This window comes from Dermacentor albipictus, chromosome 2 (genome assembly GCF_038994185.2).
Source record: "Dermacentor albipictus isolate Rhodes 1998 colony chromosome 2, USDA_Dalb.pri_finalv2, whole genome shotgun sequence".
Lineage (NCBI taxonomy): Eukaryota > Metazoa > Arthropoda > Arachnida > Ixodida > Ixodidae > Dermacentor > Dermacentor albipictus.
The window spans coordinates 95,650,012-95,667,463 of record NC_091822.1 but is presented as its reverse complement, the minus strand read 5'-3'; the positions used below and the strand labels follow the sequence as shown (position 1 = coordinate 95,667,463).

At 44.4% G+C, this 17,452-nt stretch overlaps 1 protein-coding gene across 1 annotated transcript; it reads left to right on the top strand.

Annotated features, from left to right (window-relative positions):
• The first annotated feature begins 5,629 nt into the window (after nucleotides 1-5,629).
• On the top strand, nucleotides 5,630-16,170 carry LOC135902737 (uncharacterized). Its single transcript, XM_065432956.2, has 7 exons — nucleotides 5,630-5,902; nucleotides 6,748-6,818; nucleotides 9,203-9,299; nucleotides 9,706-9,800; nucleotides 13,533-13,755; nucleotides 15,226-15,328; nucleotides 15,939-16,170. The coding sequence occupies exons 1-6, from the start codon at nucleotides 5,710-5,712 to the stop codon at nucleotides 15,321-15,323; spliced, it is 777 nt and encodes a 258-aa protein (XP_065289028.1). The 5' UTR covers nucleotides 5,630-5,709; the 3' UTR covers nucleotides 15,324-15,328; nucleotides 15,939-16,170.
• Nucleotides 16,171-17,452: the final 1,282 nt, after the last annotated feature.

Here is a 17,452-nt window from a genome sequence, read left to right as displayed (position 1 = left end):
AAATCCGGTAAACGGGGGCAGCTGGCAATTTCCTGCAGGAACTGTGTAGCTATTGACGTACACTGCCGTTGCCTTGCGCTTACTCGGAAAGAGGCCACATGTTCGGATTGTGAAAAGAATCGTTGCTACCATACGCAACACGAGGTCATGAGAGGCGGTGGCGCGATAGTTTCCCCTCCACCCCTCTTTACTGCGCCGTCGCGATTTCCACTGCAGATTCAAGTTACAAAAATACGCTTTATTTTTAAAGTATTTGCGCGTTCCAAGTTTATAATAAGCCTTCCAGATGGCGCTACAACAAGCAAGTGTACAACAAGCAAGTGACTTCGGACTGAAGTGTGTGGCGGAAGGACGTGCGTTTCGGAGCTCCGTGGCGACGACGAAATCATAAGTTTTTGTGCATGCTTTGAGCTTGCTTCTGTTTTTATTAGCTGTTTTTTGTATTTAAATAGTAATTGGGCGTGCGGACGCTCCTGTGTCGAGGCTTTAGCGACTTCGTTCGTGGCTAGGTGGTCTTTTTTTCTTCTTTTGTTTTGCATGGAGCGGGGGCGCAAATTTTGAAGTCGTGGTAAGCGTGGTAAACGTGCCGGCTTTGTCTGGATCTGGCGGTTTCCCTCGTTGGGCCTGGGTGCTAGGCGGGACCTGTTTGATAGGCCTATGTAACTATCTCAGCTAGCTCTTCGAAGTGATTTGGCGGACGTGCTCGTTGAGCCTGAGGAAGTAGGCCTAGCGATGAAACCAAACAAAGGGAAGGCCGCGGGGGATGCGGAGCAAGTGCAGTGCGACGAGTGCCTGCGCTGGTGCTCCCTCGACGAGACCAGTTTCCAGAGCTTAGCAGACGCGGAAGAGTCTAGCTTTACGTGCAGGCTGTGCGAAAAGGTCAGGGAAGCAGTCCAAAAACTGGAAGGAAATTGGACAGCCAAGTTCGAGGAGCTGAAAGCAGACCTGAAGGAGGAGCGGGAGAGGCGGTTAGCTTTGCAGGCGAAAGTCGCCGAGTTGGTCAAGGTGGAAGCGGTGCAGGCCGCGCAATTAGTAAGAACCGTGGCCGAGCTTGGAGAAGAGAAGGAAAGGAGAGCAGAACTGCATAGGCGTCTCGATGCGCTTGAGACGCGCGCAGCGGAGAATGATGGGTCGGAACACCAAGCCGGAGGCAAAAGCACAGAAAGTAGGGTAGACCCTACATGCGAAGTCGGGGGCAGGGTGGCAGGGCAAGCGGTAGTCAGCTCGCCGCCGATGAATCGGCGTAGTTATAGCGAAGCAGCGCAACACGCCCCGCGGGGGGCGACGCTGCAGCCACAGGAAGCCGGGAAGCAGGGAGAGGTAGGAGAGAGTGAAAGGGTGATCATCGCTGGCGACTCAAACATGGCTGGGTGCTCAAAAGCAATTGTGGAGAGGGTGAAAGGCGACAAAAGAGTGGCGGTAGGGACATTTCCAGGGCAGACACTGGGTTCTGTCATGGAGCGAGCAAAAGAAAAGCTCACGGAAAATGCCCACGTGCGCAACCTTGTCGTAGTAGCAGGTGGGCTAAATGACGTCCTGAACAGGAAAGGGCCAGGACTAGCCCAGCGCTTGGCAAAGGGGGTGGACGACTTGCGCGAGCTATCCCCTCAGGTGCAGATCGTGGTGTGCACGGTGCCGGAGGTGCCTGTGCGTGACAGTCACGTACAAAGAGCCGTAATGGCTACCAATGAGGCAATATGGAAAATGAGTCGAGAGAAAGGCTTCGAGGTTGTCGAAGTAAACAGGGAAGTGAGAAGTTGTGGTGGTTTTAAACGAGATGGGATCCACTTCAATTACAGGCTAGCACGAGAAGTGGGCTGGCGACTTGGGGGTCGCGCTGTTGCTTTTTTAGGGGGCCCGCGGGCGCTCGGGAGGCCAGAGTAGGTAGTAATAAAGAAGGTCCCCCAGGGGAACAGCAGAAGAGCATCGCCGTCGATAAGAGGAAAAGGAGGAAAGCAAGAACAAGAGCTCGCCATGCAATAGGCTACATAAACATGCAGGGCGGCAGAAGAAAGGAAAAGTGGGCAGAGATTGAGGAGCAGTTACATAGAGAACAAATAGGGGTATATGCGGTTACAGAAACGCACCTTAGAGACTCAGAAGAGCCGCCACTTATTGAGAATTATGTATGGGAAGGGTGCAACAGAACTAAGTCGGAAAGAAAGGGAGGGGGAGTCGGAATGCTCATCCATCAGGGAGCCAAATGGAAAAGAGTAAATTCACAATGTCAAGAGCATCTTTGGTTATCAGGTACAATGAGTGGGAAAGAAACTTGGCTTGGAGTTACGTATTTGTGGACCGGAATAAATTGCACAGAGAAGAATAAAGAATTAGTAGAATGCATAAGCGCTGATATTAGGGGTTTCGGGAATGGTGCTGAGATAGTCCTATTAGGTGACATGAATGCCCACATAGAGGATTTAGACGGCTATACCGACAATAACGGGAAGTTAATGCTAGACCTTTGCGAGCAACATAACCTCGTGATTGTGAATACAGGGCCTAAGTGTGAAGGACAGATCACGTGGGAAGTGGGAAACCGGCAATCGACCATTGATTACTGTCTGATGACAGAAGGAATTCAGGATAAGTTGAGAGAAATTGTCATCGATGAGGAAGGGTTTAGCAGCATAGGGAGTGACCATAAACGCATCATTTTGAAAATGGGATATGTAGTTGGGAAAGAGAGCAACGAAAGCAAAATGGCCAGCCCAAATTTGAACGCTGAACAAATAGCAAATATAGTCACTAGAGTGGAGGAAGAAATTGGCAAGTCGCCAAGTAAGGGGTGGGAATATGGTGAGCTTCTAAGTGTAGTAACGACAGAAATACGGAAAGAGAAACAACACGTTCATTGGAAAGGAAAAAAGAAACCGAAAAGCTGGTGGAACAAGCAGATACGAGAAGCGATCGCCGAAAGACAGAAAGCATCTCGAGAGCACAGGCAGGCAAAGAAGGCGCAGTTGCCACAGGATGAAGTAACCGGTAAATGGGAAATATACCGGGAGAGAAAGTCTATGGTTCAAATACTGGTGCAAGCAAAATTAAAAGGTGAAAGTGAGAGTTGGTTGTCAGAAATACGTGAGAAAAAGAAGGCCGCACCTAGAATATTTTGGAATCACATAAAATTATTAGGCAGAAAATCAACAACAATACAACAACATATCCTAGACGAAGATGAAAACAGACTGGAAGGAGAAGCAGCAATAAATTACATCCAAAAAGTAACAGCCGAATCTTTCCAAGGCAAGGACGAGGTTGTATTTGAAGAGAAAAAGAGCATGAAAGAGACCCAAGGGGGAAAGGAGCTAGTGCTTACAAATTTAAACTGGAAGAAAGCGGAAGAGAAAATTCCTAAGCGCACAGCCACAGGGCTAGACGAGGTTCCCGTTAGGCTGATAAATGAACTGGGACCAAAAAGTAAGGAAGCTCTCGTGAAAGCAGTTGAAAAAACTTTAAAAGATAGACGAATACCAGACAGTTGGCGACAAAGTAGAATGAATTTAATTTGTAAAGGTAAGGGGGAGAAAGACAGAATTCACTCGTATAGACCGTTGACCATTACATCGGTAATATACAGGCTAGCAATGCAGGCAATCAAATTAAAGCTTCAAGCATGGGCAGAAAATAATGACATTTTGGGAGAGCTTCAGAATGGCTTTAGAATAGGTAGGCGTTTGGATGATAACTTGTTTGTTCTTACTCAGTGTATTGAAATATCAAAAGCAGAAAGCAGACCGTTGTATGTGGCCTTTTTGGACATTACAGGAGCATACGACAACGTAGACCGCAGCATTTTGTGGGATATTCTGGAAGGGGAAGGCTTAGGTAACGATTGTATACAGCTTTTGAGAGAGATTTACCTAGAAAATACTGTTTGCGTTGAATGGGAAGGGATGAGGAGCGCGGAGAAAGTTCATATCAACAAGGGACTGAGGCAGGGGTGCCCTTTATCCCCGCTGCTGTTTATGATGTACATGGTGAGGATGGAGAGGGCGCTAGAAGGAAGTAATATCGGGTTTAATCTCTCATACAAACAGGCAGGTACAGTAATAGAGCAGCAACTCCCAGGTTTATTTTATGCAGACGACATTGTGTTGCTCGCAAACAACCAAAGTGATTTGCAACGTCTGGCTAATATTTGTGGACAGGAAGGCAACAATTTAGGTTTGAAATTTAGTGTTAGAAAATCAGGTGTTATTGTATTCAATGAAAACAGTGAACAGACAGTGGAGATACTGGGCCAAGAAATACCTCGGGTAACAGAATATAAATACCTTGGTATATGGATAAACGAAGGCAACGGATATATGGAAACACAGGAAAAAACCATAACAGTCAAGGGGAAGAGAAATGCAGCCATAATGAAGCACAGAGCGCTATGGGGATACAATAGGTACGAGGTCCTCCGAGGTATGTGGAAAGGGGTAATGGTTCCAGGACTTACTTTTGCAAATGCGGTTGTTTGCTTTAAATCAGGGGTACAATCAGGACTCGACGGGAACCAAAGGTCAGTGGGTCGCCTCGCATTGGGCGCTCACGGGAAGACTACAAATGAAGCTGTGCAAGGGGATATGGGCTGGACTAGTTTTGAAGTGAGGGAAGCTCGCAGTAAAATTGAGTATGAAGAACGGCTGAGGAATATGGAGGAAAGTAAATGGGCTGGGAGAGTGTTCAGGTATCTGTACAGGCAAAACATTGATTCACAGTGGAGGAAAAGAACTAGGAAGCTTACCAGCAAGTATGCGGCCTGTGGGGTGGGCAACACAGCAACAAAGAAGGTCAAGCGGAAAGTCAGAGAGGCTGAATTAATCTCATGGGTGGCGGCAATGGAAAAGAAACCTGCCATGAGTAACTACTTAAGGGGAAAAAACGAAATTAGGAAAGAAACCATTTATGATAACTCAAAGGGAAGCTCATTACTTTTCGAAGCGAGATCGGGATGCCTTAGAAAACGCACGTATAAAGCGAGATATAAGAAGGAAGAAGAAGCATGTGCTTGCTGCGGTAAAGCTAGGGAAACGACGGAGCATATTTTATTAGAATGTGAAGACATCTATCCAGCGGTGGATTTAGGCACCACTGGCCTCCTTGAAGCCCTTGGGTTCAGCGGGAGCAGTGGAAAAGCAAACAGGTCCGCAATAGACATCAGTAAGAGGCGATTGGAGGATTGGTGGAAGAAAAGTAGGGAAACGACAAAGGACGGAGACGTACAAAAGCACAGTTCGCAATAGGGTATCAGAAAATTTGGACGTGGTAGTTCATAGTGTGTTTTTTTGTTCTCATGGGTTAACCTAGGTAGGATATTAGGCAGCATAGTAGCAAGAGCTTGGTGGCGCATGCCACCGCCCCGTTCCAAAGGGGACGCTCATAACATCCATCCATCCATCCGTCAAGAAAACTTGTCAACTTGAAGAGTTTGACACCCAACGTTCAAGTACAAATGCAAGTAGTCAATAATAACAATTTATATTAAATTATCAATATTTTCGTACTCCTATTTGTTTTAATTTGTCATTTTTATAACGTTTAATGAGAAATGTAGCCAAAATGAAGAAAATATCTTTAGCCGCTTTTACGTGCCGTTTTAGCCCCTTCAGCAATGCTCGGCTATTGTAGCCGAGCACGTTGTAGCCTAGTCAAGCCAGTCGTTCGCTTTTCGATCCTTGTTGTTTTGTTCTCTGTCGGCTTTTTTTGTTTCATTCCGTAATGTCGCATATTTTAGTCAAGTGGGCGTCGACCGAACAGTGGGATGTGTATGAGACTAGACGCATGGTCGATGTAGCCACTGCCACATCGATTATGAAAGATGCTACTGTGGTGGAGGCTTTAGTCGGCAAAACCTTCAAGGTGCTTTGGAAGGATGGAGACGAGGCATGTGACGCATACCTGGTGGCTGCTGGTAAGTAATGGTGAAAATCACTGCACTTTAAATTTTATTATCTGTGTATTTATTTATCTTGCTACTAGTGCGAGTGCTTGAGCAATAAATAGGCGCTTCATTTCGAGATTGCGCTCCTGTCATGGAGATAGGCTAAAAGTGTGCATCCGTGGCCTTTGTTCGTTATATCGGTCGTTAACTTAAGTGGGAACCACACGAGCGCGATTGAGCGAGTGACGACGTGACGAGACACCCATCGCGTTGGGAATTTCAGGGTGACGAGTGATAAACTATAGAATCCCAAAACCGAGCGATTGCATGCGCGACGGCAATAAGTAGGCTTGGGTGACAGCCGAACTTGTCGCTCATCAATCTCGCATGGCCGTTCGAGTGTGAAATCGCGGCTGTGTGGTTCAGTCTCTACTAAGTGTAGCTTTTTCCAGCACGGCAAATATTGCGCACGGCGCTATATCGCCTGCTTGTGCGTGCATACCCCGTGTACGGTACGGATCTTTTGTCCAGGGACATACGCACCCTGCTTGCGTAATCTTGAGCCATACGCAAGGTAGCACTGCATGGCGAGTGCGGTCCCGCGTTGTTGACAAGATCTCATATGCCCAGTAACGGCGTCTGCACGACCATGTTGTGCTGCACCTTGCAAAAAAGAATTAGCCGCCCCGCAATGCGTCGGATTGCATCGAGTGAACCAGCGTGTTGGCGAGTCAAAGCTGTGCATCCATGGGTGCATTTCGTGGGTCTCAAAACCAAACGTGGAGTCGGGAAGTGTGGCACTAGTACAAGTGGCCCAGCGCTTGCAGGTACTGGGCCTCAGAGGCGTGTGTATCTAATATGCATTATATCTGCAGGTGAGGCAGACAAAATGGAAAGAAAGAGGACGAAGTTAGCCACACGTGCAGAACGCAACCCTTTGACAAAGGTAAGGGCAGAACATTCAATCGATAGTGGAGTGCAAACATCTTCAGCTTGCATAGTGGCAATGGCAACTGTGCTGAGGTACCCACCTCTCTTTTTGTATGACACACCTGCTTTCATGCTCAATAATCAGAATATTCGGTTCATCATCAATCAGTCACTCAATATGCCGTTTCACATGTCAAACACGTCTTGCCTTCTCTTTCCTGCATTTCTCTACAAGCTAACAGAATTTCAATGATTCTAATTTTCTTGCTGCATTGATTACAGTGTGCAGGCAAAAGTTTGTTACTATATGCTGTTTGTAATGTTATGTGCTTCATATTGTTTTTGCTGATGTCATATTAATGTTCTATACTGCTGTTTCGCATGAATATTCCTTTCATTCTACTAATACTTTTTTTTTGCTTCCTAATTCCTTACGAATATGGTTCTCCCCTTGCACAGTGCCTTCTCGAAGGCGCGTAAGGCACTTGTAAATAAATTTCTTGAAAATTCTGCCGTTAAGAATGTTGCAAAATTCGTTACATCAAAGTTGTTATTGATATGAAGAAAGTGAGTGCTTGCACATTAACAGAATAGAGATGGAACAACTGTGCCAATTATGCGAAATATAGCATAAAAACAAAAAAAAGCTATGTTAGCTTTGACTAACTTGTGAAGCTGAAACCAAATGTCAAGCACACTGTCTTCAAACAGCAATTAATAAATCACCGTGGCCTTGAATATGGCTGATCCTATTTGCCCTCCATCCGCAGTTCTCAGGCTTTCACTGGTATCCTGAACTTCCTGAACGAATTTCCTGAACTAACTACTGCTAGACAACGGCAGCTATGTCAGTTCTTCACATCAATGTCGTAAATAGAGGTCGCATAGTTATCTTTGGGATGGCGTGCATGTGTCTTGTGTACGTGGCTTTTGCCCATCCTGTACTTATTGCATTTTTTTTTGGTTCTGTCATCGTTGCGCGATGTCTGTTATCAGTGCTATTTTAACTCTTTATTGTTTGTGAAACCGGTTAAATAAACAGAATTTTATTTTTATTTACATTTTTTTTTCTTTTTTTCCTTGTACAGTCAAAAGTCTTTAAACGATGATGTTTATTTTATGCTGTATAAAACAATTGATGTGAACCCTGCTGTAACTCTGTATGTTAACTTCAAGTGAGCCTTACGTAAACTTGTTACAGTATTGCTCACATGTTATAATTATGATTTCATATGCATATATGTGCTGTGAACGTCGGATGCTGCCAATGTAAGGGTCTTCAGGGACTCAGTCAAGCTGCCTAGAGCAGCTTTTAGCCCTGAAGACTATCCAGAATTTTCTGGTGAAATAAACTTTGATTGATTGATTGATCCTGAGACTGGGTATGTTAGAAGCAGGAAAAACTGTGGATGTTGTAATTTTTTAAGTGCTGTTTAGTACCACTTGTCGTTTTTCATGGCCTTGTTGGCATGCTGCAGTTCTGTGATCATCCTGTCTTGGACCATCTTGCTCAGGTTCCTACGCTTATCTCTTTCACCCATTTAATAAGCTTAAGTGCCACTCTCCCCAAATAGAACTTGTTCATTCTCACTGCAGTAAATTCTCACAGGAAGCCAGCCTCTAAAAAGCTTATGGAACTGATTTTGTACTTTTATTCTTAATGCCTTTCACAAATGTGCATAATGTGGCTTACATTCTTTGACTTTCATTTTGAAAGTCTAAACATACCCAGTGTGTGGTATGCACTGTCTCAGCATTGCCATTTGTTTGGCGTATTTGTAAACTGACCTTGAAAGTATATTTAGCGCCAGCGAACAAAGACAGAAGGGAGATGACACCATAATGCTCTAACGTCAACTTTATTTTCAGTAAACAACCACCTATTCAACCTGTGCACAGTGGCGCCACATCATCCAAATATTTAACCATTCAAAAAAACCATCTCCTTATCTAACAAGTCATGGGTTAAATAGGTGGTTGTTTCCTGAAAATAAAGTTGTTGAAGTTAGCACATTGTGGTGTCATCTCGCTTCTGTCCTTGTTCGCTGGCGCTAAATATGCTTTCAATGCACTGTCTCCTGGATGTTTAATATTGACGAGCACAAACAGTTCAGTCAGCTGACCTTTACAGGAGTACAGGCTGCGATGCATCATTGTGGTGCTTCGCTCTTGGTTACCGTAAATGTGGTTACTCTCAAAGGGTTAAGAAAGAAAACAAACCGCTGTGCTAGGTACTGTTTATTCTTACAGCCTCCACAGGTGCAGATGCCTATTTAGTGCAGATGCAGCAGTGGGTGTGCGTTAAAGAATCAGACTCCTCTGCAGGATACACATGTATCATTCTCAAACCTGCAGGGAGAATCGACGTTGCTTTTATACAGTTCAGCAATTCTTTTGCAGAAAACGCCATGCTGTGACCACGTGTCACAAATCGAAGCCCTCATGGCGGAAAATGCAGTCCTGAAAGAACGGCTTCGAGAACACAAAGATTTAATCGGTATGTGCTTTTTGATTATTCATACACATCACCAGTGGCCAAAATACCTTTTTGTGCTGTCTATTGCACATTCTCATTCTCCTATAGCAGTGTTTCACAATGAAATTCTTAAGATAATCCTGCTTCGCATGAAGTGAGCGTCAACATGCGAGTGTCTGCAGCCTAAGCTGAGGCAACAATCAACTATACGGAGATTGATAAGTGGCAAAAAATATAAAGTGCAAGCTTTCATAGCTGCCAGTGAAGCAGAATGGAGTAATGTGCAGTGTCATGACCTGCACAGAAGTTTCAAAGCTGCCCATCATGGCATCACTAAAAGCTCTCTAATCAGCAGTCAGTGCTCCTATACATCTTACTCCATGGTAGAAATGCTTACTCTTGAACTTCTTAATTCTTCTTCTTTCAGACACTTCCAAAATGCTTAAAAAGCTGCAGCGGGCTGTTGACAAGTTGACATCAGCTTCTGAAGGGGCAAAGCCTGCCGAGCCTGAAGAGAACACGGTAAGAGTTTTCCTGCAATAACTTGCTCGATCTGTGGTGTGCAGCACTTGTTTATCAACTTCTCAGCACCAGTTTAATTAATGCCTAAGTAAAGGGACCCTGAAACTATTTTGACAAATGCACTAAATAGTTAAGGGAAGTTTACATTGACCGCAGTCGTGGCCGAGTGTATAGGGCGGCCGCCACGGCAGCGGTAGGTGGACAGTTCGAAACCCACCGCTCGCACCCATCAAAAAAAAAAAAAATAGGTACAGGCGCTCCCGAACCCATTACCGGGTAGTGTTCGGGTTGTATCGCCTGGGGAGTGCACCCTGATGCCTAATTCGCTAGTTTCGAAATGTAACCCGCAAGGGTGGATATGTTCACTGGCCGTTATGCGGACACGGCTGCATTCATCAGCATCACGCAGATCATGTAGTGCACGGCTGTTTCCATAAGTTTACATTGAGGACACAGTTTGAATGCTCTGGGTTAACTGTGTACTGTTTAGACATGTAGATTCACGCACACAAAAATAACCATTGCTGGCAGGCGCGTACCCAGGATTTTTTTCGGGGGGGTCCTAACCCAAGGTAACTTTTCTATGCAAATGAAGAGGGGAGTAGCTTTAGTAGTACTAATATAAATAATGTCCACCATTCAGCATAAGGATGCGTAAACCCACAAAAGAGAAATGAAATAAGGTGTATATCACAGGTAGGTCTGTGAGATAACCTCTCCTTTACTTGGCAAACAAGGAACCACATCAAATGTACTCGCGCAAAAAAGAAACGCCAGAAGAACACTGCCAAGAACAAGAAAACAAGCAAAAGTGTAAAATAATGATTTATATAGTAGCATGACACTTAAAAAACAGCAGTTGGCAACCAAGGCACACAGACTGCGCGAGGTTGTGTTACTCTGCTAGCCAATCAGAGAAGCAAACAAAATCATCATCATGCGGGTTTTTCAAGATGGCGTTGTACTTGATAGCTCCGGAGCATCCGCTGTTCTTGAAGAGTCTTTTCATCGGAAGGAGCAGTGAGGTGTACAACAGAGATGGACAAAGTGTATGGAGTCTGAGCATTTCACTCTTCAAATGTCTGCCTAGAGTGGTTGCTTAGTGACTATGGTGTTGGCCTGCTAAGTGCAAGGTCCCGAAATCGAATCCCGGCCACGGCGGCTGCATTCTCCATGGGGGCGAAATGCGAAAACACACATGTACTTAGATTTAGGTGCACATTAGAGAACCCCAGGTGGTCCAAATTTCCGGAGTCACCCGCTACGGCATGCCTCATAATTGGATCATGGATTTGGCACGTAAAACTACTCCATAATTAATCTTCAAAAGTCTGCGGTACAGTTAGTTTCACTGCTGAGCCGGTTTCGCTCATGAAACTTTACTGCCAACTAAAGTTAAACTTGAAGATAAAGAGTTCGATCGAAGCAAGCATTTTATTTCGGTTCAATAAAGAATTAGGCTGTCGCCATTCCACTATAGCGGGCGAGGGAAAACATAAAATTACGCACTACTAATTTTATTTTTGTGGTTACCGCCTGATTTGCGCAACAGGAAAAGTTTGAAGTACGAATTATTTGCAGCCTTGCGGAGGAGCAGTGGCTGGCAGTTATGAAGGCGTGGGCGGGGCTTCACTGCAGACTTCAATTGTATCCGGCTATAGTAGCGTTCTTTTAATTATCTCTGGAAGAATTATAGAGAATTATATATTTGTGGAACAATCACAGTTCTTTTTAATCCCTCGTTTACTGCTCTACCACGTTAAGTGCCAAAACTCACTCGTGTTGTTATTTGGGAAGTTGCATAACGATGCCTGACCACCAGTCCCATACAACCGCGTAGAGCGCAGAACGCTGCAGTTCTAGACGTACTGTGCCCACTGCGCAAGGTTAGGAAAACGCCTGCATAAACACACAGCTGAGAAGTGGCTACATCAGGTGGCTCGACTGATAACTGTAGAAGCATCATTCAAAATGCACGGAATTATTGTGCACTTCCGGCGGCATTTTCTCTATGTCCTTTAAATAAAAAGACGTTGATCGATAAATATTTTCACAAACAACGGTTAAATTAGTTCATTTTTGCTTTTTCTTCCTGTTTGGTTGTTGCCTTGGCTCTCTCCTTTAGTATATTGCTTAATTTCTCAACTACTTGTAACTCTTGTTTCCAGTTGCCAATTTCGCACGAACAGTGCTGCGCAATTAGGGAAAAACCAGACTATGTAACGGGTGACAGTCATGTTGCTTATGGGTTTAAATGTTATTGCAGGGTTTGGTTATGGATGCTGTTTCGTATGATCTTGTTATCCACCTCATCTAATCCATATCACGGGTATATATGGTTCCAAGGCTCTGCCAGCGTCGCAGCGATCCGTCACTTGAGGAAATAATGAAGCAAAAGGAAAAGTTAAACGGTGTTTTCTCCAGCTGCAGCTCGTTCCTCGAACATGTAATCAGACCAGCTGACCACGAACGAAATCCCTTTCCTGGTCCCTGGATTAATCTAAACAAAGAAGGTTGAACTAACGAAGCAACAGCGATGTGCGTGACCGTTGAACAGATGGTGACTGAACGTATCTTGAGTTATTAGTGCGGGCACTGAATCGATGAGAAAACTGACCGTCACACCCCTGGAGATGCCGATAACTACCACCATCCAAAAGGAGTGAAAAAGGCAGCAAAATGTTGACTGCCGAATAGCTGTTAAGTCTCAACATTGATCAGGTGGTGCTTTAGAAATGTGTGTGAGGAGTGGTGGCGTGGGCGGGGAAGGGGCCCCTCCTGGGTATGTGCCTGATTGCTAGCAATCTGTTTGTGACACAGCTGTATGCTGATTTTTTCCAACCCTGCTTCTTTAACATACTTAACGTGACATCACAACAACGCAGGCTTTAACTTAATTCCGAACTTTAAAATAATAGTGAAATGTTATTTAGCCGCAAAACGCTCAAATACTAAGGCAAATGACTGTCAGCTACCACAGTAGCGACCTACTTTCGGTTATCAGAGGAATCCAACGGGCTAGGCAGTGTTGCACAGGCATTGTCGTCGTCAGCAACGTGTTGGTGTGAGATCCAAATGCCATCTCTGCATTTAATCTGAATTCGCACTCACAGTTTGGGGTCCGTTTCTGCTCGGGGAGAAACCAAACAAATTGAGATGCTTGATGGCTCAAAGAGCTCAACCGCGTCACTGGTGCTCTTCTCGAACTCGCAAGTGGAAGTAGACGAGAATAATATCACAGGATGATGCATTATGCAAAAAAGAGGTGAGGCGTGCAGACAGGACACAAGAGAATAGAAGTGGACAACACGAAAGCCACTTCTCTACTCTTGTATTCTGCCTGCACGCCTCACCTCTTTTTTTGCATAATGAATCCTTACCAACTAGCTCAGCTCTCTGTCATTCTAAGGATGATGCATGCCTCCAGAAGCTGGGGCTGAGCCGCCAGCTGTGACACACACATATTGAGGAGGAATAACACAGCCTGACATGCCAGAGGAGGAGGGCAATGTTTACTGGCATGCCTTAATAGTCAACGTATTAAGAAAATTGTACTGCAAAAGGGTCACTTTACCACAATACTCCCTGCCTCATCACTGTTCTGAAACCGAAATAAGCCATTCCAGGGTCTTCTTAAGGTAGTTTGCTGTTAGATTTTATGGTGTTCTGTAGTCAAACTACGCAGTTATATTTTGTGAACATACCCATGCCTTGTGTTCTTTCTTATTGCAGCAACGAGATATTGGTGGAGGCGTCATGGTGTCTCAGGCCACACTGACGAGGCTGGAACAAACCTACCATGATGCTCCATGCAAATTTTCAAGGGCACTGATTAGGGTGCTTTTCACTGATGAGGAGCTTGCCAACAAGACACTTTTTGGCCGGCAGGCAAACAGCCATAAAGAAAACAAGGTGAAACCAGCCTTGGACCAGACGAGGGTCTCTGCACTCCTTGGTATGTAACTTTTTTTGCTAACTAACCTGACGTAACCATTATAAGCTATTCTCATGTAAAAAGACGTAACAAGTGGAGGAAAATTTGTGCATAAGCAATAAAGCAAGGTTACTTAGGCTAAACAATTTTTTGCGACAATCCTTTAGATTTCAAGACATTCTCTGTAGTTACAGGCGAGTTCATTGCTGAGATGTGAGCATTCTTTCTAGCGTATGATAAGTCAGGTTAAAAAACAAGCAATAGCTGATTGTTTGCCTTTGTGTGAAGCTCTGAAGTTCTATCTCTCACAAAGCACTTTTCCCTTTGCTTTTGTAACCTTGCTTGACTTGTTTGCAGTATACCCTAATATAACAAATGCTTATGAAGGAATGTGTGGTTGCAGAAACCACATTGTTCAGCTTGATGACATTACAGCACTGTGTCGTGTAATCTATCATTCATTTGCTGCGTTCGACATACGTAAGATACTCTGAATTTGAAAGTATGTGTAAACCCGCTATGACCATCATTTGTGTCAGCCTCAATCATTTTTGCTGCAAGAGGAATCAAGCCTTTTTTTATTTGTTCTATCGTTCTTCAACGCACCTTATTCCATGCTGTACCATTTATTTTTTATCTCTGAACAGAATTTTCAGGAATTGCTAATGCCATCATTGCACCTCGCACTTGGTATCACTTATATAGCAGGCATCACATGTTTAACAAATAATAGCTGAAGGCTAAGTTGTGGGGATACTTATCCTTTGTAATTTGATTTTGTGGCACTTGTTTCACTTAATAAGCAATAGTAGTTCATCAGTATGTGATTGTATTCAGTTTTAGCAATTCAATAAGCACAAACTTTAAGGTTGTGTCGTTAAAGTGTGCTGCAAGATGCACTGGTGTCCCAGTTACCCCTAATTTTTTGCAGCAGGACAGTGATTGGTGCACCAATGCTTTCTACCTCACATTTTCAGTTTCCTATACCCTGAATGCAGTGCTGGTATAGAGAATCAGCTCTAACTAAAGATGTCTTGGATATCAATGGCTATAATTGTGCTGTTGCAATATGTGCCCTTAAGGCAACTTAAAGCAATTAGCATACATTTGTAAACTGCCAAATTTTGTGCTGTGATTAGTCACACATGTAATGTTGCTTTTTTAGTCAACTGCAGAGGCAAAATCTTAATATCTGCAACAGCAGAATTTTAGAAATTTTGTTGAAAATAAAAACAATGATCCTGGTATAAGTGCAGTTTATGCCTACAGGTTTCCTATTTGCAGTCTTCCATATCTATTTTTTTTTCTTGCAATCTACACCTTGTTAAGAGCTATTACACGCCCAGCTCAACTGTACCACTTTTTGCTTAGATATCATTTAGCTAGTTGCTTTTGTTCTGTGTTCCATACAACTCTTTCTCTCCTAAAATGTCTTCTGACCTACTGGAATAGTGCATATTAGGTCAACACTCCTTTTCTCTCTTTCTACAGAGTATTCTTTTAATGTCTGGATGTTGCTGTGTCTTATTGGCTCTCCATGGTTTATTGTTGCCAATACAGTGCTGCATTCTTCACCTGTTTCACCTTGAAACAGGTGGGTAGGCCTTATTATGGTCTATGCAGTGTTTTCCTAAGTGGTTGGATGTTTCCGTTGAAAGTGCTCATTGCTACAAATGAAAGTGCTAATGAGTTGGGGAAAAATTTTGCTACTGTAAATATCTTGCATGCCTGCTTCTGGTGGGCATTACACTGCACTTGCCACAGGATACTAAAAGTAACCTAGCTGGATCCAACTAAGTCATTTTTACATGCACAGAAAAACTTCGGTGTGCAGTGCCAGCTGCAATGCCTTGCTGCCCCTTCACATGCATTGTTGCCGCCACAGACTGGAGCTGAACTCGTGATTCTTAGTGCAGAATCCCAGCATGTTGTTGCCTCTGTGTTGATGTCAACACCACTAACAAATCTTACTGCACTGACTGGCATTATATTGACTGCAATATGGCATGCTGGATTCCAGTTAATCTCAATTCCAAGTCATCTTGGTTGGCTGACCAAAATTCAGGAAATAGTTCAAGCTGTATGACCCTTGTGTTTTGCCAATATATGGCAAGACGTGTTGTTCGTCATATTATTTCAGGGTTGTACTTCTCAAGATATGTCCCTAAATAATGTCTTGAACATTAATTTTCATTCTTTTACAGAATACAAATGCAGCAGATTCAAGTGCTCAGATGTGAAAGTAAAGAGAAGCCTGGGCTCTATGCTGCAAAAAATGGGAGCAAGGAATGACGCCTGTTTCGAGGAATGAAGTGCTGGAAAAGAGGTCCTACTACTTCATTGTTCATTGTGCTGTGACAGGCACTGGCAAATAAGGTTAGTAGAAAAAAAACACATTTTTTCCCCACTAACTGCTAGTGCCTGTCACAGCACAACAAACAGTGAAGCTATATGCAAACCACTCAAATAAAGTCAAATCGATAAAAAAATCATATTGCATCTGGTATTTCATTGCATGCGTGCATGCCGATTCCCGGTAGGTGGGCTGCACAAATTCTGTCAAATGTCTGCTTATATGCTGCATCCTGTGACCACAATCTCGACAGACTCCCAGAAATGCTGTATCCTGCGGCTACACGGATTGAGCAAACTCTCTGCAGAAATGCTGTATCCTGTGGCTACACAGATTAAGCAGACTTTCTGCAGAAATGCTGTATCCTGCGGCTACAGAGACTGAGCAGACTTTCTGCGGAAAGCGTGTACCAATTGGGCGCTGGGAGGTGACAGGGGGTGACAGAAAGTCTGTCACATGTCTTCATATATTCTGCATCCCGGGTGACTCGGGGTATGCAGACTTTCTGCAGAAAGAGTGTACCACTTGGGCGCTGGGAGGTGACAGGGGGTGACAGAAAGTCTGTTACTTGTCTTCAGATATTCTGCATCCCGGGTGACTCGGGGTATGCAGACTTTCTGCAGAAAGGGTGTACCAATTGGGCGCTGGGAGGTGACAGGGGGTGACAGAAAGTCTGTTACCTGTCTTCAGATATTCTGCATCCCGGGTGACTCGGGGTATGCAGAATTTCTGCAGCAAGTGCGCAATGATTTTTGTAAGGGATCCTATGTCCCCTGCTATACGGCCCCCACCGTGGCAGTGGCAACCATGATGATGATGTGTGTTGTTTTGTGGCGCAAGGGCCAGGTTTGGCCAAGGAGCGCCATGACTGGTGGTAGTGTTAAGGATGTATTATGCAAGAAGTGACTTGGCTGTAAAGTGGCCTAAAAATTGTCGCTGTAAAGTGCGTAAAATCTATGTACTATAAAATTATGGCGATGACTAATGAAGAATACTGTGAACATTAAAATCCATCGTTGAATTAGGCAAAATAAAAATAATTACATGGAGCACTGCTGCCTCGCCAGAGCCCTTGAGACACAAGGGCCTAGAGGCATGTGCTATACTAAAGAGCTATCGCAGCGGCATCCTCTGAGAGAGGACCCGCTACGAACATGTAGGGCTAAAAACATGCAAGACAACATCTTTCAGAAAACTTAGAACTGCGTTGGTGTCAAATAAAGGTTCTGGGCCGAGTAACATAACAGGATGAAGGGGGATCCGCTGCCGGTATGCTAAGGGAAAATGCTTCTTTCTTTCATGTTCGGCTTCCCGACACTCCAGGAGGACGTGGAGGACGGTCAGCCTCTCCCCGCATCTGCCGCA